The sequence below is a fragment of the Oncorhynchus mykiss genome, chromosome 22, assembly GCF_057628025.1.
Source record: "Oncorhynchus mykiss isolate SJ-2025 chromosome 22, ASM5762802v1, whole genome shotgun sequence".
Taxonomy (NCBI): Eukaryota; Metazoa; Chordata; class Actinopteri; order Salmoniformes; family Salmonidae; genus Oncorhynchus; species Oncorhynchus mykiss.
The window spans coordinates 34,397,955-34,422,227 of NC_143043.1; the positions used below are offsets into that span (position 1 = coordinate 34,397,955).

Below are 24,273 nucleotides of genomic sequence, written 5' to 3' on the forward strand. Positions count from 1 at the left end.
TTTAAATAATATAGACATTTCAAATGTTATAGTATTGTCTATGTACAGTGTTGTAACAATGAGCACATAGTTGAAGTATGAGAGGGAAGATAAAGAAACAGATAAATATGGGTTGTATTTACAATGTTGTCTGTGCTCCACTGGTTGCCCTTTTCTCATGGCAACGGGCCACACATCTTGTTGCTCTGACTGCGCACTGCAGTATTTCACCTAACAGATATGGGAGTTTATCAATGTTGATTTGTTTTCAAATTCTTTCTTGGTCTGTGTGAGCTGTTGGAAATGTGTCTCTAATATGCTCATTCATTTGGCAGGAGTTTAGGAAGTGTAGCTCAGTTTCCACTTCATTTTGTGGGCAGTGGGCACATAGCCGATAGCATTCCAATTTGCTCTGTTTTTTGTTGATTCTTTCCAGCATGCCAAATAGTTATCTTTTTGTTTTCTAACAAATTGGTTGGGTCTAAATGTGTGGGCATCCCTTCCTTTTAGGTGGATACGGAATTTAACAGCTCTTTTCTGGATTTTATAACTAGTGGGTATAGTCCTAATTCTGCTCTGCATGCATTGTTTGGGGTTTTGCTTTGATTGGGGTTTTGCAATTGGTGAATTCTTGTTTGGTGATTGAACCCTAGACCTCACCATCATAGAAGGCAATGGGTTTGATAACTGATTTAAGTATTTTTAGCCTGATCCTAATTGGGATGTTGAGTTTTATGTTCCTTTTGATGGCATAGAAGGCCCTTCTTGCCTTGTCTCTTAGATCGTTCACAGCCTTGTGGAAGTTACCTGTGGTGTTGATGTGTAGGCCGAGGTAGGTGTAGTTCTTTGTGTGCTCCAGGGCTGTCACGCTCTGACCTTAGAGAGCCTTTTAATGTCTCTATTTGGTTTGGTTAGGGTGTGATTTGGGGTGGGCATTCTAGGTTTAGTTTTCTATGATTTTGTGTTTCTATGTTTTGGCCGGGTATGGTTCTCAATCAGGGACAGCTGTCTATCGTTGTCTCTGATTGGGAACCATACTTAGGTAGCCCTTTTCCCTCCTTTCTGTGTGGGAAGTTGTCTTTGTTTGTTGGCACTATAGCCTTAAGCGTCACGGTTGTGTTTGTATTGATTATTGTTTTTTGTCGGCGTCATCATCCTAAATAAAAAGGAATATGTACGCTCACCACGCTGCACCTTGGTCCAGTTCTTTCGAACAGCTGTGACAAGGGCAACTGTGTCGAAATAGAATGTGTATTCGTGGTCTTAGCTACAAATTGAATCTAAATCCTTTTTTTAAATCAACAAAGCATGAGAAAATGTTGCTTTTGTTTTGTTTGTCAGTAAGGGTGTGCAGGGTATATACGTGGTCTGTCTAACGTTATTTTGGTAAGAAGCCAATTTGACATTTGCTCAGGACATTGTTTTCACTGAGAAAATGTTGGCGTCTACTGTTGATGATACTGCAGAGGAAATTTCCGAGATTGCTGCTGATGCATATTCCAAGGTACTTATTGGGGTCAAATTTGTCTCCACTGTTGTGGATGGGGTGATCCGGCCTTGGTTCCAAATATTAGAGAACATGTCAGAGCTGAGGATGATGTTGAAGAGTTTAAGAATAGCCCATTTGAATTTGTGGTCTGTATATTTTATCATTTCATTTAGCATACCATCAACACCACAGGCCTTTTTGGGTTGGAGGGTTTGTATTTTGTCCTCCAATGTAATTGGAGAATACTGTGGGTTCTGGTATTCTTTAATAGCTGATTCTAAGTTTGGTAAATTATCATGTATATGTTTTTGCTCTTGGTTCTGTGATATGTCCGAAAAGGTTGGAGAAGTGGTTTATCCATACATCTCCATTTTGGATAGATAGCTCTTCATGTTATTGTTTGTTCAGTGTGTTCCACCATCAGACCTTTTCTCCCTCTCTACCATCAGACTCTTCTCTCCTCTCTACCATCAGACTCTTCTCTACCATCAGACTCCTCTCTCCTCTCTACCATCAGACTCTTCTCTCCTCTCTACCATCAGACTCTTCTCTACCATCAGACTCCTCTCTCCTCTCTACCATCAGACTCTTCTCTCCTCTCTACCATCAGACTCCTCTCTCCTCTCTACCATCAGACTCTTCTCTCCTCTCTACCATCATACTTCTCTCTCCTCTCTACCATCAGACTCTTCTCTCCTCTCTACCATCAGACTCCTCTCTCCTCTCTACCATCAGACTCTTCTCTCCTCTCTACCATCATACTTCTCTCTCCTCTCTACCATCAGACCCTTCTCTCCTCTCTACCATCAGACCCTTCTCTCCTCTCTACCATCAGACTCCTCTCTCCTCTCTACCTCTCTACCATCAGACCCTTCTCTCCTCTCTCCCTCTCTACCATCAGACTTCTCTCTCCTCTCTACCATCAGACCCTTCTCTCCTCTCTCCCTCTCTACCATCAGACTCTTCTCTCCTCTCTACCATCAGACTCCTCTCTCCTCTCTACCATCAGGCCCTTCTCTCCTCTCTACCATCAGACTCCTCTCTCCTCTCTACCATCAGACCCTTCTCTCCTCTCTCCCTCTCTACCATCAGACTCTTCTCTCCTCTCTACCATCAGACTCCTCTCTCCTCTCTACCATCAGACTCCTCTCTCCTCTCTACCATCAGACTCTTCTCTCCTCTCTACCATCAGACTCCTCTCTACCATCAGACTCCTCTCTCCTCTCTACCATCAGACTCCTCTCTACCATCAGACTCCTCTCTCCTCTCTACCATCAGACTCTTCTCTCCTCTCTACCATCAGACTCCTCTCTACCATCAGACTCTTCTCTCCTCTCTACCATCAGACCCTTCTCTCTTCTCTCCTCTCTACCATCAGACCCTTCTCTCTTCTCTCCCTCTCTACCATCAGACTCTTCTCTCCTCTCTACCATCAGACCCTTCTCTCCTCTCTCCCTCGCAAGTGAGGTAGACAACATACAAAGTGAATATATAAAGTGAAAAACAACAAAAATTAACAGTAAACATTACACATACAGAGGTTTCAAAACAGTAAAGACATTACAAATGTCATATATATATATACAGTTTTTTAACAATGTACAAATGGTTAAAGGACACAAGGTAAAATAAATAAGCATAAATATGGGTTGTGTTTACAATGGTGTGTGTTCTTCACTGGTTGCCCTTTTCTCGTGGCAACAGGTCACAAATCTTGCTGCTGTGATGGCACACTGGAATTTCACCACTCCTCTCTCCTCTCTACCATCAGACCCTTCTCTCCTCTCTACCATCAGCTCCTTCTCTCCTCTCTACCATCAGCTCCTTCTCTCCTCTACCATCAGCTCCTTCTCTCCTCTCTCCCATCAGCTCCTTCTCTCCTCTCTACCATCAGCTCCTTCTCTCCTCTCTCCCATCAGCTCCTTCTCTCCTCTCTCCCTCTCTACCATCAGCTCCTTCTCTCCTCTCTCCCTCTCTACCATCAGCTCCTTCTCTCCTCTCTACCATCAGCTCCTTCTCTCCTCTCTACCATCAGCTCCTTCTCTCCTCTCTCCCTCTCTACCATCAGCTCCTTCTCTCCTCTCTACCATCAGCTCCTTCTCTCCTCTCTACCATCAGCTCCTTCTCTCCTCTCTCCCATCAGCTCCTTCTCTCCTCTCTACCATCAGCTCCTTCTCTCCTCTCTCCCTCTCTACCATCAGCTCCTTCTCTCCTCTCTACCATCAGCTCCTTCTCTCTTCTCTCCTCTCTACCATCAGCTCCTTCTCTCCTCTCTCCCTTTCTACCATCAGCTCCTTCTCTCCTCTCTCCCTCTCTACCATCAGCTCCTTCTCTCCTCTCTCCCTCTCTACCATCAGCTCCTTCTCTCCTCTCTCCCTCTCTCCCATCAGCTCCTCTCCTCTCTCCCTCTCTACCATCAGCTCCTTCTCTCCTCTCTCCCTCTCTACCATCAGCTTTCTTTTCAGCACCATGGAGTAAATCCTTACCACCGCTGCACCTGGCTATCAGAGGAGTCTTGTCTGACAACGACACAGTTCATTCAGCCTAATTTACTCTTCTAAAAAACAATAGCTGATTTGGCTGGCTTGCTTAAACAAATGTGGTTTCTACTGACAGTTTCTACTAACAATAAAAAATCCTGACATAATGTAAAGGTTATACATTACCCTCTCTCCCTCAGTGACATATCCTGACATAATGTAAAGGTTATACATTACCCTCTCTCCCTCAGTGACATATCCTGACATAATGTAAAGGTTATACATGACCCTCTCTCCCTCAGTGACATTGTTAGTTTCTAAGATCTCCACCCGTCTCCCCTCACCCGCCTGTCACATGTAATCACTTCCCTGCACTCAACACATTCCAAGCTTAGTTGCACCCACTGTATACTTTCCTCCTATAACCCTTAACTTCTGGTGTCGACCCTCAACCTTAGCACTCCATCAGTGACGTGAATAAGTAACATTTCATATTCTTAGAACCCAGCACTTTGTAAAGCTTTCAGTTAGCCACTGATTCCTTCCATACTCGTTGTTGAATTTGAAATGTCCAACTTGTATAATGTTTATGTCCGATACGTTTTATTTCAAATTTTTCTTCGTATGACAAGGATTGAAAACTGTTTGCCAGTAGATTGTCAACTTGATTCATGATGATGACTGTTCGCTAGCTAAGATTTTGAAAGTATGATCTTGACATTATCAAAGCAACGGTGGATATAACATTGATTTTGCATAATTTTATCTGTGGCCAATGACATTGAGCCTTCTTGGATGGGCACTTCTAATGTAACTCTATGGCAGCATCCAAGGGGCTTGAATTTTTGAGCTCTCCCTGTAGATTTTGCGGGGACGTAGTGTCCCCATGAGTGACACTGAGCCAATCACAGCACAATTAGAGAACATTACTAACCCCTGTGCTCCGTATTTTCCGCTGGCTGCCCCACCATCACAGAAAGCACGGAGCTAGACTGAAACGCCTGCATTTTGGAGCTGCCTTAAACAAAAAAGAGACCATGTTTGTATGCGGATTTATTACCCCAATGATTGGTCGCCACTGGCCGGGGTAGCCCACGAGCGGTCTTTCAATCACCCGTGAGTGAATGCACTTTTCAGATCAGAGCGTGTGCATTTTTGTTTATATTCTTTGCATGTTAGCGAGTTATTAGCCCAGTTATAGATGAGGATAGGTCAGCATTGGGGAGTTACTGCTTCTTACAAGAGCACAAAACGTGGAGGCTACATTTCAAGCTGTCTTTGAAAATCCAGTCAGGTGAAAAGCTTGTCTTAATTAAAGGGGCAGTGTTGTATTTTGAGACAGGCTTGAATATGCAAATAAGCCAATAGGCAGTGGGGTAGCCTACGTTGTCTAATTCTCTGTATGGTAATAATAATACATAGTATTTTGTAAAGTGGTTTCTTGCAAAGTGGTTTCTTGCATCATACAACACAATGCAAAGCAATTTACAGTCAGTCACCTATTTGGCCCATGGTGTTAGACCAAGTAAAAAATAATTAATTAATGTCAAGCCCTTCTTCATGTAAAAACATTTTTAAAAGTCTCATGCAATGTCGGCCTGCGTTGAACACCACATATAGGCTATTGTAGGCTATATCATATAAATCAAAAGCTATTTCCATTTGCTCCACTGGTTTTGTTGGTAGGCCTAGATTATGCTTAAATAACTGTACAGGGTACAGCCTCAGTGTTCACTGTAAACGTGTGCCAGCAGTTGCACAACATTCTCACAACGTTCAGGTTTCTGCTCAGTGCCCCAACAAATTAGAAGGAACATTACCTAGACTGTTTACACAGGCAGCCCAATTCTGATCTTTTTTTTATATTTTTTACTAATTGGTCTTTAGACCAATCAGATCAGCTCTTTTGCCCATAATTATGCAAAGGATCAGAATTGACTGCCTGTGTAAATACAGCTTTATTATCCTTGTCACTCTCACCCATCACATTCTATACAACTGTGTCTAGCTTGAAGTAAACCCAAGCCCTTTATTGTGTTAGCCTCCTGGAATCTATAGCGGTGGAACTGCCACGTCTGTTTGAGATATAACAACAAAGATGTTACTTCAAACAACAAACTCGTTTCCCCCTCGGACATCATTGTACATATGATAGAACAGCAGACTATAGTCCTCCTCTCCTCCTTTCATAAACAATAACAAGTGCACCTAGGGCGACCAGTGGCACCATTTCACCAAATGCAGACTCCAGCTTTAAATTAGATGTATTACAAACTTTGCTTACATGGCCCTCATGCTGAAAACAACTAAATATGATATCATATGTATTTGGTACGGGTGGTAATATAAGAAGATAAGGGTGGAGACACCTTCACCTCCTGTCACAAATTTGATATTGGGTAAAGTGTATTAACTGGATCGACTCCCAACCTCACAGCACTCAGCCAAATGCATTACTGGCCCATTAGAAGCTTCCCACTGGGCAAAAACAGGTGGAATCAATGTTGTTTCCACGTGATTTCAACAGCAACAAAAACATTTGATGTTGTTGAATCAACGTAGGAAAATCATTGGATTTGCAAAAAGTCGTTAATGTATTATTTTTCACTCAACTTTGAATCTAAATACAACGACGTGGGGACATTCGTTATTCATTTCAGGTTGAATTCAAGTTAGATGACAACTCAACCAAATGTAATTCAAAACTAGATGTAGAAATGATGTCGGTACCCAGTGGGTTGTCTCTGAGTTATCCCACTCTCTCTCTCTCTCGTTGTGTCTCTGTCTGACTGGCTTTTTAGGGGCAGCAGAACAGGCAGGAGGCCAGACACATCTCCAGCTGACCCTAGGGATCCCAGAGCTGTTCCCAAAAAAGGGAGATCATATCCACAGACAGATCTGTAGACGTACAGGTCTATCTATGGCTATGGTATGTTCTAATCATTGAGTGATTCTGATGCTTGTTCTCTTCTTCTGCAGTTTGAGGGCAGGAAGTACTGCGAGCATGACTTCCAGATGCTGTTTGCTCCCTGCTGCCACCAGTGTGGTGAGTACAGGAACTGCACCTACACAGTAGAATTATTAACACTGGTGGTGTTGTCTGAAGCTTAAGGTCATATTTGGTCTCCTTTAACCCTGCTTCCCTCACCTTGAGCCCTAGACACAACTGGGTAGACTTCTATCGCCAATTGCTTTCTTGTGCCAAGAGTTTTTTTCTTTAGTTATTTCTCTCTATATTGCCAGTGTGTTGTCCCTTATCTCCCCCTCCTCCTCCTCCTCACAGGGGAGTTTATCATTGGTCGTGTGATCAAGGCGATGAACAACAGCTGGCACCCTGACTGTTTCTGCTGTGACCTCTGCCAGGCCGTGCTTGCTGACGTGGGCTTCGTCAAGAACGCCGGCAGGTAAGTGCAGAACCATGGACTAGATCACTGATCAGCCATTACTGATTTAACATCATGGGATAGGGGACAGCAGCTTTTCCACTGTATAGCTTTTGTAAAGCAAGGAGAAATCCCACACACTGATAACACCTTCCTGTAGTTTTAACGTAGCAACAGTATTTCAGCCTCTGGGTCAGGCTGAGCTCTCTCTACCAACATGTATATCACTCTCTATCTCTCTCCCTCAGACACCTGTGTCGCCCATGTCATAACATCTCTGGGAACATCTCCGGGATCCCTAGGGTCAGCTGGAGATGTGTCTGGCCTCCTGTCTGTTCTGCTGCCCCTAAAAAGCCTGTCAGACAGAACTCTTTACCAACATGTATATCACTCTCTTTCTCTCTCCCTCAGACACCTGTGTCGCCCGTGTCATAACCGTGAAAAGGCCCGTGGTCTGGGGAAGTACATCTGTCAGAAGTGCCACGCCATCATCGAGGAGCAGCCGCTGCTGTTCAAGAACGACCCCTACCACCCGGACCACTTCAACTGCAACAACTGCGGGTACTCATGCAAGCAATCTAGAAACAACTCCACAAACCCTATATATAAGTACTACTCAACCAAAACACAATATTTATACAACCTACATTCAACCTAAACCCAAACACGGCTAAATCACCACACAAACTTCACACACCCTCTACATAAACCTAGTGGTATGAATACAACCACTGCCACATTTTTACTCAACTTCTACACAACCTCTATGCAACCTATACATGTACTGTAGCCTACAGTTCAGGTGGGCCTTCGCTTCAGTAAACAAACGAAAGGAGGGGTGCTCAACAACAATGACAAAAATCATGAGAAGGGCTTACGAAGAAAAACTTCCAAAAATACTAATTTGTGGTAGAAAGGAGTTGAAGCACTCAACAAAAAAAGCAGAGATTGATATGTTTTTGCTCACCTTAGTCCATTGATGAGGATGGAACACCTGACTGACATTTCTATGTCAAGCTGACATCTTCCTCTGAGTGACCTGACCATTGCACTTAGCTCCAATTTATAGCCTAGTTGCCCATTGAGACACAACAATGTAAGAAAATAATAATGATGATATGTTTCAAGGTAAATGGCAAATTATAACACAAAATAATACTAATAATAGTATTATTATTATTACAAGACCACAGGGCCAGACGGATTGCAAGGACTTGTAATGTGAGCATGTGCGGACCAACTGGCAAGTGTCTTCACTGACATTTTCAACCTCTCCCTGTCCGAGTCTCTAATACCAACATGTTTTAAGCAGACCACCATAGTGCCTGTGTTCAAAGAACACTAAGGTAACCTGCCTAAATGACTACCGATCCGTAGCATTCACGTATGTAGCCATGAAGTGCTTTGAAAGGCTGGTCATGGCTAACATCAACACCATTATCCCAGAAACCCTAGACCCACTCCAATTTGCATACCGCCCTAACAGATCCACAGAAGATGCACTCTCCATTGCACTCCACACTACCCTTTCCCACCTAGACAAAAGGAACACCTATGTGAGAATGTTATTAATTAACTACAGCTCAGCGTTCAACACCATAGTGCCCTCAAAGCTCATCAATAAGCTAAGGATCCTGGGACTAAACACCTCCCTTTGCAACTGGATCCTGGACTTCCTGACGGGCCGCCCCAGGTGGTAAGGGTAGGTAACAACACATCCACCACGCTGATCCTCAACACAGGGGCTCCTCAGGGGTGCGTACTCAGTCCCCTCCTGTACTCCCTGTTCACTCATGACTGCATGGCCAGGCACGACTCCAACACCATCATCAAGTTTGCCGATGACACAACAGTGGTAGGCCTGATCACCGACAATGACGAAACAGCCTATATGGAGGAGGTCAGAGACCTGGCCGTGTGGTGCCAGGACAACAACCTCTCCCTCAACGTGATCAAAATAAAGGAGATGATTGTGGACTACAGGAAAAAGAGGACCAAGCACGCCCCCATTCTCATCGACGAGGCTGTAGTGGAGCAGGTTGAGAGCTATAAGTTCCTTGGTGTCCACATCACCAACAAACTAACATGGTCCAAGCACACCAAGACAGTCGTGAAGATGGCATGACAAAACCTATTCACCCTCAGGAGACTGAAAAGATTTGGCATGGGTCCTCAGATCCTCAAAAGGTTCTACAGCTGCACCATCGAGAGCATCCTGACTGGTTGCATCACTGCCTGTTATGGCAACTGCTAGGCCACCGACTGCAAGGCACTGCAAAGGGTAGTGCGTACACCCCAGTACATCACTGGGACAAAGCTGCCTGCCATCCAGGACCTCTACACCAGGCGGTGTCAGACGAAGACTCTAAAAATTGTCAAAGACTCCAGCCACCCATGTCATAGACTGTTCTCTCTGCTACCGCATGGCAAGTGGTACCGGAGCACCAAGTCTAGGTCCAAGAGGCTTCTAAACAGCTTCTACCCCCAAGCCATAAGACTCCTGAACATCTAATCAAATGGCTACCCAGACTATTTGCATTGTCCCCCTTTTACACTGCTGCTACTACTTATAATCTATGCATAGTCACTTTAATAACTCTATCTACATGTACATATTACCTCAATTACCTCATCTAACCTGTGCCCCCACACATTGACTCTATACCGGTACCCCCTGTATATAGCCTCGCTATTGTTATTTTACTGCTGCTCTTTAATTATTTGTTACTTTTATTTCTTAGTCTTACTCTTATTTTTTTTAAACTGCATTGTTGGTTAGGGGCTCGTAAGTAAGCATTTCACTGTAAGGTCTTCCTACACCTGTTGTATTCAGCATTTCACTGTAAGGTCTCCCTACACCTGTTGTATTCAGCATTTCACTGTAAGGTCTCCCTACACTTGTTGTATTCAGCATTTCACTGTAAGGTCTCCCTACACCTGTTGTATTCAGCATTTCACTGTAAGGTCTACCTACACCTGTTGTATTCAGCATTTCACTGTAAGGTCTACCTACACCTGTTGTATTCAGCATTTCACTGTAAGGTCTCCCTACACCTGTTGTATTCAGCATTTCACTGTAAGGTCTACCTACACCTGTTGTATTCAGCATTTCACTGTAAGGTCTACCTACACCTGTTGTATTCAGCATTTCACTGTAAGGTCTACCTACACCTGTTGTATTCGGCGTATGTGACTAATACAGTTTGATTTGATAATAACAGACATAGTGTGGGTCGCTAATCAATAGGTCAGTTCAATGTAGATGATATTTGGGTGTCTGTGAATCCAGAGTCACAGAGACCCCAACAAATCAAGGCAACAACATTATAGAAACGATGACAAACGATGACAAAAATCATCTTAGATCCTTAGGATCCACAGTGTCTGAGAACTGCCAGAATGCCTCTGTTTTAGTTTACGTACAATGTCACCTCCTCTTGGTGAAATGTGGAAGTGTTCTATGGTTACAGAGCACAGGGAGGAAGGTGAGCCATGGTTGGCTTGTATGCAGTGTCGCGCAATAGCGTAGTCCGTGTTTTTATTAGGAATATAGTAGCCTTGTGCCTTGATCACATCGACAGTATTATTAAAGTTGCAGTGCCTTCGGTGTACCTTGGATTTATCGAACGTATGTGTGAAACTGTATGATTAGACTGCTTGACAGAAATGGTAGCAAAGTGAATGTTGAACTTTTGTTGCACACATATACAGATGATGCTGCTTACTATTTTGAGCAAAGACACTATCGGTGCTGTGTGATCAAGGTGTAACACCTCGATCTGACCAACAGCATTTTTGTGTTTTGGTACAACAGAAGTACATTAAAATGTACATTAATATCCAATGTAACACTGTGTTTGCCTTGCAACATTGCCTTGCAGATGCAGCACAGTACTTTCTGTGTGGTGCATATGTTGGATTTATCCAATGTATGCATCAAATTGTATGCTAGACTTGACAGAATTTGTACCAAAAGGTGAATGTTGAACTTTTGTTGCACATATATATCCAGTAACAATTTTGTATTAATGAAACAAGTTTGACGACAGAATGTATTACGCTGCATTGATGCAATGATGCTGTCGGGATGAGGAGTTTAAATTCTTGTTTAGTTTGACCAACTTATTAAGCAGCACTGCAGATGCATTTCAGCATGTACAGTTGAAGTCGGGAGTTTACATACATTTAGGTTGGAGTCATTAAAACTCGTTTTTCAACCACTCCACAAATTTCTTGTTAACAAACTATAGTTTTGGAAAGTCGGTTAGGACATCTACTTTGTGCATGACACAAGTCATTTTTCCAACAATTGTTTACAGAAAGATTATTTCACTTATAATTCACTGTATCACAATTCCAATGGGTCAGAAGTTTACATACACTAAGTAGACTGTGCCTTTAAACAGCTTGGAAAATTCCAGAAAATTATGTCATGGCTTTAGAAGCTTCTGATAGGCTAATTGACATCACTTGAGTCAATTGGAGGTGTACCTGTGGATGTATTTCAAGGCCTACCATCAAACTCAGTGCCTCTTTGCTTGACATCATGGGAAAGTCAAAAGAAATCTGCCAAGACCTCAGAAACACAATTTTAGACCTCCACAGGTCTGGTTCATCCTTGGGAGCAATTTCCAAATGCCTGAAGGTACCACGTTCATCTGTACAAACAATAGTATGCAAGTAAACAGGTACAAAAGTATCTATATCCACAGTAAAATTAGTCCTATATCGACATAACCTGAAAGGCCGCTCAGCAAGTAAGAAGCCACTGCTCCAAAACCACCATAAAAAAGACAGACTACGGTTTGCAACTGCACATGGGGACAAAGATTGTACTTTTTGGAGAAATGTCCTCTGGTCTGATGAAACAAAAACATAACTGTTTGGCCATAATGACCATCGTTATGTTCGGAGGAAAAAGGGGGAGGCTTGCAAGCCGAAGAACACCATCCCAACTGTGAAGCACGGGGGTGGCAGCATCATGTTGTGGGGTTGCTTTGCTGCAGGAGGGATTGGTGCACTTCACAAAATAGATGGCATCATGAGGAAGGACAATTATGTGTATATATTGAAGCAACATCTCAAGACCTCAGTCAGGAAATTACAGCTTGGTCGCAAATGAGTCTTCCAAATGGACAATGACCCCAAGCATACTTCTAAAGCTGTGGCAAAATGTCTTAAGGACAACAAAGTCAAGGTATTGGAGTGGCCATCACAAAGCCCCGACCTCAATCCTATAGAACATTTGTGGGCAGAACTGAAAGAGTGTGTGCGGGCAAGGAGGCCTACAAACCTGACTCAGTTACACCAGCTCTGTCAGGAGGAATTGGCCAAAATTCACCCAACTTATTGTGGGAAGCTTGTGGAAGGCTACCTGAAACGTTTGACCCAAGTTGAAAAATTTAAAGGCAATGCTACCAAATACTAATTGAGTGTATGTAAACTTCTGACCCACTGGGAATGTGATGAATGAAATAAAAGTTTAAATAAATAATTCTCTCTACTATTATTCTGATATTTCACATTCTTTAAAATAAAGTGGTGATCTTAACTGACCTAAAACAGGGAATTTTTACTCTGATTAAATTTCAGGAATTGTGAAAAACGGAGGTGAAATGTATTTGGTTAAGGTGTATGTAAACTTCGGACTTCAGCTGTATATGACATTTGTGTTGTTACAATTAATGCAGCTTTGCATTTTGTATTCCTAACATGTTCTGAGGTGGTAAAAGAACGTTAGTATTGATCGTGTTGTCACAATGTACATATCTTTACAGCAATAACAATTTGCTTTCCAAACAATGTTTTCCTGCAATTGTATTTAGAGATATTGTGATATGCCTGGCTGGGCCTGTAGGCTACTACTTCCAGTCGCAACCTAACAATCATGTGGACCTATTTGCAGTCCTTCCGACTGCGGGCAATGCTCTTGATCCTCTGTGGCCAAATCATGCTTTAGTAGCCTAATTTGAATGATTTTATTTACTTCTGTATAGAGAGGAGTAGGCTAATTAAGCTAACATCAAGTGTAACCAAGATGTTACCTGAGGAGTTTTTCCCCCATACTTGTATGTGTTTTCGATAAGCCATAATAAACTAGACAGGCTGGGTACAGCGTAATGAGAAAGTCTCTCTATTATCAAATCCTCTCAAAGAGCGTTATCAATTAAACTATATCCTTTTTTATAATGTCTGTGGGGTTGCAACGGAGAGGGACATAACAAAAAAATGAAAATGTATGCACTCACTATTGAAAGTCGCTCTGAATCAGAGAGTCTGCTAAATGACGTACATGTAAACTTAGTGTCAGAGTTGAGCATAGACCTCACTCTTGTATTGTTCCCTGCTTAATACCACAATAGACCCTCCCTTCTCAGCAATTTCTATCACAATATCTGGATTGTCTTTCAGTTCCTTTAAAGCATTCTGTTCATCATTAGTGAGATTAGCTGCCTTGTTTAGGAGTATTGCGAGGCAGTTTAGCAAAATCATGTTCTGTGAGCCACCTGTCTGTGAGAACAGAGGGCTCTTTTTGACAGTCGTTTGTTCTCTCTTATCAGAAATACCAGATGCATTATAGTTTCTAAACACTGCATTGCCATTCTCAACACGGCTGATATTCCTAATAAAAACACGGACTATGCTATTGCGCGCCACTGCGTAGAAGCCAACCATGGCTCATCTTCCTGCTCTTTGTAGCCATAAACACAACCACATTTCACCAAGAGGAGGTGACATTGTACGTAAACTAAAACAGAGGCATTCTGGCAGTTCTCAGACACTGTGGATCCTAAGGGTCTAAGATGATTTTTGTCATTGTTTGTCATCGTTTCTATAATGTTGTTGCCTTGATTTTTGGGGTCTCTGTGACTTTGGATTCACAGACACCCAAATATTATCTATATTGAACTGGCATATTGATTAACGACACACACTATTTCTGTTATTATTAGTATTATTTTGTTATAATTTGCCATTTAGCTTGGAACATATCATCATTATTATTTTCTTACCTTGTTGTGTCTCAATGGGCAAATAGGCTATAAATTGGAGTTAAGTGCAATAGTCAGGTCGCTCTGAGGTGATGTCAGCTTGATCTCAAAACATCAGTCACTTGTTTGCATCCTGTACAATGGATTAGTGAGCTAAAATAAATACATCTCTGCTTTTTTTGTTGAGTGCTCCAAGTTCTTTCTACCTCGAATGAATCCCCTTGAAAGTTTCTTGGTAAGCCCTTCTCATATACTATATAGCCTGTCAGTGGTAGACACTGAAATTCTGAAATACAATCAAATGAAAGTTTATTTGTCACGTGCGCTTACTTACAGGCTCTAACCAACAGTGCAAAAAAAAAGGTATTAGGTGAACAATAGGTAGGTAAAGAAATAAAAACAACAGTAAAAAGACAGGCTATATACAGTAGCAAGGCTACATGCAGACACCGGTTAGTCAGGCTGATTGAGGTAGTATGTACATGTGGATATGGTCTCTCCACAGAGCTGCTATAGACAGGGAATGTTTTCTGTAGCAGGATAGGACTTCTCAAGGTTGGGTTTATTAGAGTTTACCCATGTACAAGTCAGCCAAAGGAGAGAAGAGAGGGAGGAGGAGGAAGAGAGTAGGGAGAGAGGGACTGATGATAGAAGAATGATTATCGCAGTAGCTCTTTTAGATGACAGTTAAAAGCAGTTGAGGCACCTCCAACCTAACCAAACCTTTCCCGTAAGACTGCCTGTCCTTAAACAAACCTACAGTTGTCAGCTTGTCCTTGAGGTAGAAGTTGTGATGGTGAAAATTCATTCAGGAAGTCTGTAGACGACTAATTCCTCTATGCAACACCACCACTTGGTTTGTGTTGTGAATTCAGAACACAATAACCACCACCCCAATAACAGCTGTTGTTGATGCTCATAAGGTTTGTCCCTCCTCTCCCCCCTAGTAAGGAACTGACGGCTGATGCCAGGGAGCTGAAGGGAGAGCTGTACTGCCTGCCCTGCCATGACAAGATGGGCGTTCCCATATGTGGAGCCTGCAGGAGACCCATCGAGGGCCGCGTGGTCAATGCCATGGGCAAGCAGTGGCATGTCGAGGTAGTTAAATAAAGTTCAAATTTAAAATAAAAAAAAATCGAATTAAATGATGACATCACTCTTACAATATGGACCTGTTCAGGAGGTTGCAATGTTATGGAACATTCAGATAATGTATTGTGTATGTTTATGGTATTTTGTAGCCATATTAATAATATATTAGGATCTTTGGTATGTACTGCTTCGTCTGTCTTTGTCGCTGAACAACTATTTCCTATTATACAACAGGTGGTTTGGAATTCCCATTGTTAGAGTTAGTTCTATGATTCCTGAGAACATCACAGTAGAAATGTATTCAAGGCAGTTTGTATGTGGTTCTGTTTCTACCCTGCTTTCATATCATCTCTGTGGCCGTGTGTGGACTATCTCAGAATGGAGCATATCCTTCCTCTTTCTTTCCCTCTGACATTCCTCTGTTCATATCTCTGTGGCCGTGTGTGGACTATCTCAGAATGGAGCATATCCTTCCTCTTTCTTTCCCTCTGACATTCCTCTGTTCATATCTCTGTGGCCGTGTGTGGACTATCTCAGAATGGAGCATATCCTTCCTCTTTCTTTCCCTCTGACATTCCTCTGTTCATATATCTGCTGCCTTTTCCCTCTACTTTTCTCCTCTTCCCCCCTCCTGTAGCACCATGTATGTGCTCTGTGTGAGCGTCCGTTTCATGGCTCCCCGTATTACGAGCGTGGGGACCACACCTACTGTGAAAAACACTTTAACATGGTGAGGGTTTAGTTAGAGTGACTGATGGGAGACCCTTCCTGGCTGCATTCTGTCCTGCTCTCTGTCTGGTCTGTGCTGCATTCTGCCCCCGGGTGGACCTCCCAGACAAACAAGGCTCCTCCTGTGTCTGTCTGTCTGTAGAGGTGAGTGCCTCCACAGGGGGCGCTCCTGCCCTGCTGCTGCCCTCTGAACCCACTAATCTCAGACGGGATGGGACTGACTCCTAATAGCTCTGAACTAGACTGATATGGATTAAACTGACCTGTGCTGGTCTGTCTGTACTAACCTGTTGTGTGGGGCCATGCTGTGTGTGTTTGCAGCATTTTGTGTGTGCTAAGTGTGAGAAGCCCTTCCTGGGCCATCGCCACTACGAACGCAAAGGACTGGCCTACTGTGAGACTCACTACAACCAGGTAATGTAGGAGAAGGCTGCACACACAGCCCAAGGTCTCTACATAGTAACTCAATCCAATCCAGGCACTGTATTTTATTTATCTTTAAGCAAGCCTTTGAGGGATTGCATCTAGCTGTATATCATTTGAATGTGACCTCCAGTCTTGGCTAGTTTTATGGGAACATCTAGTGGTGGAAGTACAAATGTAGCAATGCAACAAATGAAGACTGTGAAGTGAATTGCATGGCTCTTGAAGAATACAGTAAAGAGTAAAGACATTGTAATATGTAAAGTGAATTGTGTGCCTGGCTATTGACTCTCTCCTCTCCTACAGCTCTTTGGAGATGTCTGCTACCACTGCAACCGTGTCATTGAGGGTGATGGTAAGATATTATCACCTAATATCATATACAGTCAAACAAATATTGAATGTAATATGTCATATTCGTTTTATAAACTACTACTGTCTCTGCTTTCGCCATGTTGTCATTGTCTTGCCAGGTACCCAGGCTAATGTAATTGACGTGTTTGTGTTGTGTGTTCCAGTGGTATCAGCCCTGAACAAGGCATGGTGTGTCAACTGCTTTGCCTGTTCCACCTGCAACACCAAGCTCACCCTCAAGTAAGTCTGACTGAGTTAACACAGCAACACCATCCTGTGTGCTGACACATTGGAATGAGGTTAGACTATCTTTTGGACTATAGATTTCAATTCAATTGAAACCTTTCTTTCTGCTCTGTGCCCACCTGAAGCAATATCTCTGTCCACTTTTGGCTCTCATATGTCTCTACTGCTCTACCTGTTCCACTGTACCTGTGACGACCTGATCTATTTCCCAGCTTTTTCCATCTGCCTGTGTCATTCCTTTATCTCTGTCCCTCTCTTTCACTTGTCTCTGTTTGTCTGTCCATATCCTCCCATCTCCTCTTTCTTCCTCACTTCCTCCTCTTTCCTGGTCGTACCAGGAATAAGTTTGTAGAGGTGGATCTGAAGCCTGTGTGTAAACACTGCTACGAGCGCCTGCCAGACGACATGAAGCTCCGTCTTGCCAAACGAGAAAAAGAAAAGACGAAGAAAGTGCCCATGTGTCTATAAACCTCTCTCCTTCCTTTTTCCTCACTTCCACTTTCCATTCATTGGTTAGTTTTCACCTCCTTTCCTTCTCTTTTTCTTGTGTTGTGCTTTTACTATCTATCTATCTTTCATCCGTCCACCCTGACAAGTCAGTTAAAAAAGGGTTTTAGACACAGAGATCAAATATCTGTTAAACATAAACTATGAACCATGCATTTTTCATCACATCACATTCAACATCACTGTACTATATCAGTTATAGAGTATGAGCAATCAACAGAAGTAGAGATTAGACACAGATCATAAATAATGATTAATAACCAGTACAGATAGATATTTGGCCTAAGCTATTTGGCCTAAGCATCAGTGCCGGTGTTTCCCACCAATGTTGACCATATTTAGGATCTCCGCAGGAAATGGTTACTCCATATGGCCATTCCTCAACCAGACACACTTAGGGGATTAACATAATAATTCAGCGTTGTAGTAATGCTGCAATAATCTGACTGGAAGTCCTTTTCTCTCTGATCAGATGGTTGAGGCTAGAGGCATGTACAGTACGCTAGTGTGTATTTTGTCAGAGTGTAAAGAGAAGGCTTTGTTCACCAGATCATGGTTTGTTTATGGGTAAAACACCAATCGTTTCCTGCCTCTGTGCACTCGCTGGACTGGATGTCTGAAAGAGGGAGCAAAAGGGGGAGAGAGGGAGCAGAAGGGGGAGAGAGGGAGCAGAAGGGGAAGAGAGGGAGCAGGAGGGGAAGAGAGGGAGCAGGAGAGATCAGAAGGGGGAGAGAGGGAGCAGGAGGGGGGGCAGAAGGGAAAGAAAGGGAGCAGGAGAAGGGGCAGAAGGGAAAGAGAGAGAGCAGGAGGGGGGGCAGAAGGGAAAGAAAGGGAGCAGGAGGGGGGGCAGAAGGGAAAGAGAGGGAGCAGGAGGGGGGGCAGAAGGGAAAGAAAGGGAGCAGGAGGGGGGGGCAGAAGGGAAAGAGAGGGAGCAGGAGAAGGGCCAGAAGGGAAAGAGAGGGAGCAGGAGGGGGGCAGAAGGGGAAGAGAGGGAGCAGGAGGGGAGAGAGGGAGCAGGAGGGGGGGAAGAAGGGAAAGAAAGGGAGCAGGAGGGGGGCAGAAGGGAAAGAAAGGGAGCAGGAGGGGAGAGAGGGAGCAGGAGGGGGGCAGAAGGGGAAGAGAGGGAGCAGGAGGGGGGGCAGAAGGGAAAGAAAGGGAGCAGGAGGGGAGAGAGGGAGCAGGAGGGGGGCAGAAGGGGAAGAAAGGGAGCAGGAGGGGAGAGAGGGAGCAGGAGGGGGGCAGAAGGGAAAGAGAGGGAGCAGGAGGGGGGGGGGCAGAAGGGGAAGAGAGGGAGCAGGAGGGGGGTGCAGAAGGGAAAGAGGGAGCAGGAGGGGAGAGAGGGAGCACGAGGGGGGGCAGAAGGGAAAGAGAGGGAGCAGGAGGGGGGCAGAAGGGAAAGAAAGGGAGCAGGAGGGGAGAGAGGGAGCAGGAGGGGGGCAGAAGGGGAAGAGAGGGAGCAGGAGGGGAGAGAGGGAGCAGGAGGGGGGGCAGAAGGGAAAGAAAGGGAGCAGGAGGGGAGAGAGGGAGCAGGAGGGGGGCAGAAGGGGAAGAAAGGGAGCAGGAGGGGAGAGAGGGAGCAGGAGGGGGGCAGAAGGGAAATAGAGGGAGCAGGAGGGGGGGGGGGCAGAAGGGGAAGAGAGGGAGCAGGAGGGGAAGAGAGGGGGCAGGAGGGGGAGCCGAAGGGAAAGTAGTGCTAGAATTTAAGACTTGTGATATATAGATAGATAAATGAAAGACAAATAAAATCAGAACCCTGATCATAAAGATTGTATTTTTGTCTCTTCCTTACAGGAACAAGTTTGTGGAGTTTGACATGAAGCCGGTGTGTAAGAAGTGCTACGAGAAGTTTCCTCTGGAGCTCAAGAAGAGGCTCAAGAAGCTGGCAGAGACCGTGGCCCGGAAGTAGACAGACAGACAGACATGCTAGAACAGACAAAAGTGATATCAGAGTGTTTGAGCAAGCACATGACCTTTGTTCTTGGTGTAAATTTAGGGATTAAAACCACTACCCAACCCCTCATAGGTTGATGAAAATCAGATTTGCAATATCCTTCAGTCCTTTCATGCCTGGTTAAATAGCGACAACCCATGAGCAGAGAGAGAGACTACACAAGAAAGGGTCATCCCCAAATCAGTGCCTTTGTCTGAATACATATTCATATTATATTCATATATATCCTTGATATACTTATCAACTTATCTCATATATTTCATAATTCTTTTAGCTTAAAATGTCCCTTCATAACCCAACTTGTATATTTAAGTATGCATCAATGGTCCTGGTATTTTGTCAGGTGAATAAAGAATATTGATAAGGTTGTTTCTGCCTTAGCCAACTACTTTATCAATGTCATGCCATACAAGTAGAAACAGACAGACACCTAGGCTATGTTACTGATGCTACACATAATCACATTACTGTGCAGCAGAACTGGATCCAATATAAATATATATATAGATATATGTAGTACCAGTCAAAAGTTTGGACACAACTTTCATTCAAGGATTTTTCTTTATTTTTACTATTTTCCACATTGTAGTATAATAGTGAAGACGTCACAACTATGAAATAACACATATGGAATCATGTAGTAGCCAAAAAAGTGTTAAACAAATGAAAATATATTTCAGATTTTATATTCTTCAAAGTAGCCACCCTTTGCCTTGATGACAGCTTTGCATACTCTTGGCATTCTCTCAACCACCTTCCCCTGGAATGATTTTCCAACAGTCTTGAAGGAGTTCCCACCTATGCTGAGCACTTGTTGGCTGCTTTTCCTTCACTCTGCGGTCCAAGTCATCCCAAACCATCTCAATTGGTTTGAGGTCGGGTGATTGTGGAGAGCAGGTCATCTGATGCAGCACTCATCACTCTCCTTCTTGGTCAAATAGCCCTTACACAGCCTGGAGGTGTGTTGGGTCATTGTCCTGTTGAAAAACAAATGATAGTCCCACTAAGTGGCGTATCACTGCAGGATGCTATGGTAGCCATGCTGGTTAAGTATGCCTTAAATTCTAAATAAATCACTGACAGTGTCACCAGCAAAGCACCCCCCACCATCACACCTCCATGCTTCATGGTGGTAACCACACATGCGGAGATCATCCGTTCACCTACTCTGTGTCTCACAAAGAGAATGGCGGTTGGAACCAAAAATCCAAAATTTGGACTCATCAGACCAAAAAACATATTTCCATCAGTCTAATGTCCATTGCTCATGTTTCTTGGCCCAAGCAAGTCTCTTCTTATTATTGGTGTCCTTTAGTAGTGGATTCTTTGCAGCAATTCGACCATGAAGGCCTGATTCATGCGGTTTCCTCTGAACAGTTGATGTTGAGATGTGTCTGTTACTTGAACTTTTATTTGGACTGCAATTTCTGAGGCTGGTAACTCTAATGAACTTATCCTCTGCAGCAGAGGTGACTGGGTCTTCCTTCCTTGTGGCGGTCCTCATGAGAGCTAGTTTCATCATAGAGCTTGATGGTTTTTGAAATTTTCCGAATTGACTGACATTCACGTCTTAAAGTAATGATGGACTGTTGTTTCTCTTTGCTCATTTGAGCTGTTCTTGCCATAAAATAGACTTGGTCTTTTACCAAATAGGGCTGTCTTCTGTATACCACCCCTACCTTGTCGCAACAAAACTGATTGGCTCAAAAGCATTAAGAAGAAAATAAATTCCACAAATGAACTTTTAACAAGGCACACCTGTTAATTAATTGAAGTGCATTCCAGGTGAATACCTCATGGAGCTGGTTGAGAGAATGCCAAGAGTGTGCAAAGCTGTCATCAAGGCATAGGGTGTCTAAACTTAAGAAGGATGGAGGCCACTCTGTTCTTGGGGAGCCTCAATGCTGCAGAAATGTTTTGGTACCCTTCCCCAGATCTGTGCTTAGACACAAACCCTTGGTTTTTGCTCTGACGTGCGTTGTCAACTGTGGGAACATATATATAGACAGGTGTGTGCCTTTCCAAATCATGTCCAATCAAGTTAATTTACCACAGGTGGACTCCAATCTAGTTGTAGAAACATCTCAAGAATGATCGATGGAAACAGGATGCACCTGAGCTCAATTTCGAGTGTCATAGCAAAGGGTCTGAATACTTATTTAAATAAGCTATTTCTGGGGGGGGGGGGGGGGGGGGGGGTTGTAATAAATGTGCAAACATTTCTAAAAACCTGTTATTGCTTTCCATAATTGTGTGTAGATTGATGAGGAAAACATTTTTTTAAATCCATTTTAGAATAAGTCTCACATAAGTCTGAATACTTTCCAAATGCACTGTATGTATGTATGTATATATGTATGTATGTATGTATGTATATACACACATATACATCTATTTCAAATACTTGAAGATCGCTTGATTTAGCTTGCTTATTATAATGGAACCATTTGAATTGTGCCAAAATTGCAAACTCTGCCCACCCTGTACACCAGTAAGCTAAATCAAGAGCATGTCAAGTACTTGAAGTATCTGATGTTTGAACAGTACTATTTGACCCAGATCTGATGGGAAGCTTATTGAGAAAGTAGCCTCCATCCCAGCAGTTCAGGTCATATAGAAACAAGAGTCATATTCGTACAAGAGGATTGTGTACATTTTTCAGGAATTATTGAAATATTATCCAAAGATAATACTGAATGAGGTGACACATGTATGCATATCTCATATAGAGATGTTTGGGCCTCCATGTCACGGGCGTCGTAAGAAGCGGACCAAGGTGCTGCGTGTTGAGCGTACATATTCCTCTTTTTTTAGACATGTCGCCAACAATACAAAACGACCGTGACGCTTAACAGGGCTATGAATGCCTCTAACAAAGTTAACTACCCACACTGAAGGAGGGAAAGGGCTACCTAAGTATGATTCCCAATCAGAGACAACGATAGACAGCTGTCCCTGATTGAGAACCATACCCGGCCAAAACATAGAAATAAAGAGACATAGAATGCCAGCCCCACATCACACCCTGACCTAACCAAGTAGAGAAATAAAATGTCTCTCTAAGGTCAGGGCGTGACAGTCCACAACATTGTACATGGCGTTATATTGTTATATTTATATGAATGTACCATTTTCATATAAATATAAATATGTAAGGTCTATTGTCACTGAAGGGCGTTTTTTACTGTTTACTGTGTTTTTCACAATCAATATGCTCAGAATAAACATTAATACCCTTTTATATAATAGTAATGGAATCAAACAATATCTGCCAATAATTTTCTTCATGCTTTACATGTCATGCATTATTTTGTCTTTTCAAATGGAGAAAAAAAAATTGCAGAGACAAACAATTCCGTTGATAAATGGATTTTCTTGTAACTGCAATGTCCATTTTTCCTTTTCCTATTGGTGTGTATTAAAGTGGATTTATGAGTACTGTAAGATGTGGGAATGTGTGTATAAGCTCAGTAAACCTATCCTCTGATGAGTGTTACTTCCTCCATCTATAGATCCTCTTAGCAAGGAATGAACTGCCAGAAAAGAAAGCATCATATCCCTTTTGACCTTTTGAAAATGTGTTTAGTTTGTCACAGTATTTAACTATATTTGAACAAAAATATGTTGCAGTGTGTTGATTTGCATAGAGTGATACAATTACACATTCCTCTGCTAAATGGGACTTTAAAACCCTGCGTTATTCCTCTGCTATACTACAATATAATAGTCTATGCTACATTCACAGCCTTGATTCATACAGTGCTTGGCTTAAGGCTATTATTTACCTCAACTAAATGTTGTAATGAATAATGTGGAAATTGAGCAAGTTGAGTTGACTAATCTGCTTAGAGTAATCCTGGACTGTAAACTGTCATGTTCAAAACATTGATACAACAGTAGTTAAGATGGGGAGAAGTCTGTCCATGATAAAGCGCGCCTCTGCCTTTTTAACAGCACTATCAACAAATCAAATCATTTTTTTCATTCAGAGATCCTCACTGAACTTCTGGAGAAAGTTTGCTGCACTGAAAGTAAAGGGGCTGAAAAATTTTGCACGCCCAATTTTTCAGTTTTTGATTTGTTAAAAAAGTTTGAAATATCCAATAAATGTCGTTCCATTTCGTGATTGTGTCTTACTTGTTGTTGATTCTTCACAAAAAAATACAGTTTTATATCTTTATGTTTGAAGCCTGAAATGTGGCAAAAGGTCGCAAAGTTCAAGGGGGCCGAATACTTTCGCAAGGCACTGTAGATCAGGGGAAGCATGTGTTCAAACTGTAGAACCCAGTTCCTACATTTGAATATAAAAATATATTTTATCAAACAAAACTATGCTACATTTTATCTCTGGGACCCTCAGGATGACAAATTAGGGCAAGATTTCTGAATGTAAGTACAGTACATTATTTACCTTCAGAGGTGAAAGTATCAAACCAGTTGCTGTGATAAGTTTTTTGTTGTTGTGCACTCTCCTCAAACAATCTCTCTCGTTCAATGTAATAGCTACTGTAAATTGGACAGTGCAGTTCGATTAACAAGAATTTAAGCTTTCTGCCCTTATAAGACATGTCTATGTCCTGGGAAATGTTCTTGTTACTTACAACATCATGCTAATCACATTAGCGCACATTAGCTCAACCGTCCCGCG

At 42.8% G+C, this 24,273-nt stretch overlaps 1 protein-coding gene across 8 annotated transcripts in view; it reads left to right on the forward strand.

The window, feature by feature from the left end:
* LOC110501702 (LIM and senescent cell antigen-like-containing domain protein 1) overlaps positions 1–23,751 on the forward strand; it is a 69,703-nt gene extending 45,952 nt beyond the window's left edge. For 4 of the 8 annotated variants that reach the window (XM_036959055.2, XM_036959057.2, XM_036959054.2 and 1 more), the window contains exons 3-11: positions 6,928–6,994; positions 7,232–7,352; positions 7,743–7,892; positions 15,271–15,421; positions 16,466–16,558; positions 16,874–16,922; positions 17,086–17,161; positions 17,506–17,679; positions 19,466–23,751. In XM_036959055.2, the coding sequence (XP_036814950.1) occupies positions 6,928–6,994; positions 7,232–7,352; positions 7,743–7,892; positions 15,271–15,421; positions 16,466–16,558; positions 16,874–16,922; positions 17,086–17,161; positions 17,506–17,635 (837 nt within the window). In that variant the 3' untranslated portion in view covers positions 17,636–17,679; positions 19,466–23,751. The remainder of the gene's footprint in view (positions 1–6,927; positions 6,995–7,231; positions 7,353–7,742; positions 7,893–15,270; positions 15,422–16,465; positions 16,559–16,873; positions 16,923–17,085; positions 17,162–17,505; positions 17,680–19,465) is intronic. The other 4 variants (XM_090215893.1, XM_090215894.1, XM_090215892.1 and 1 more) reach the window with 1 other exon arrangement.
* Positions 23,752–24,273: the final 522 nt, after the last annotated feature.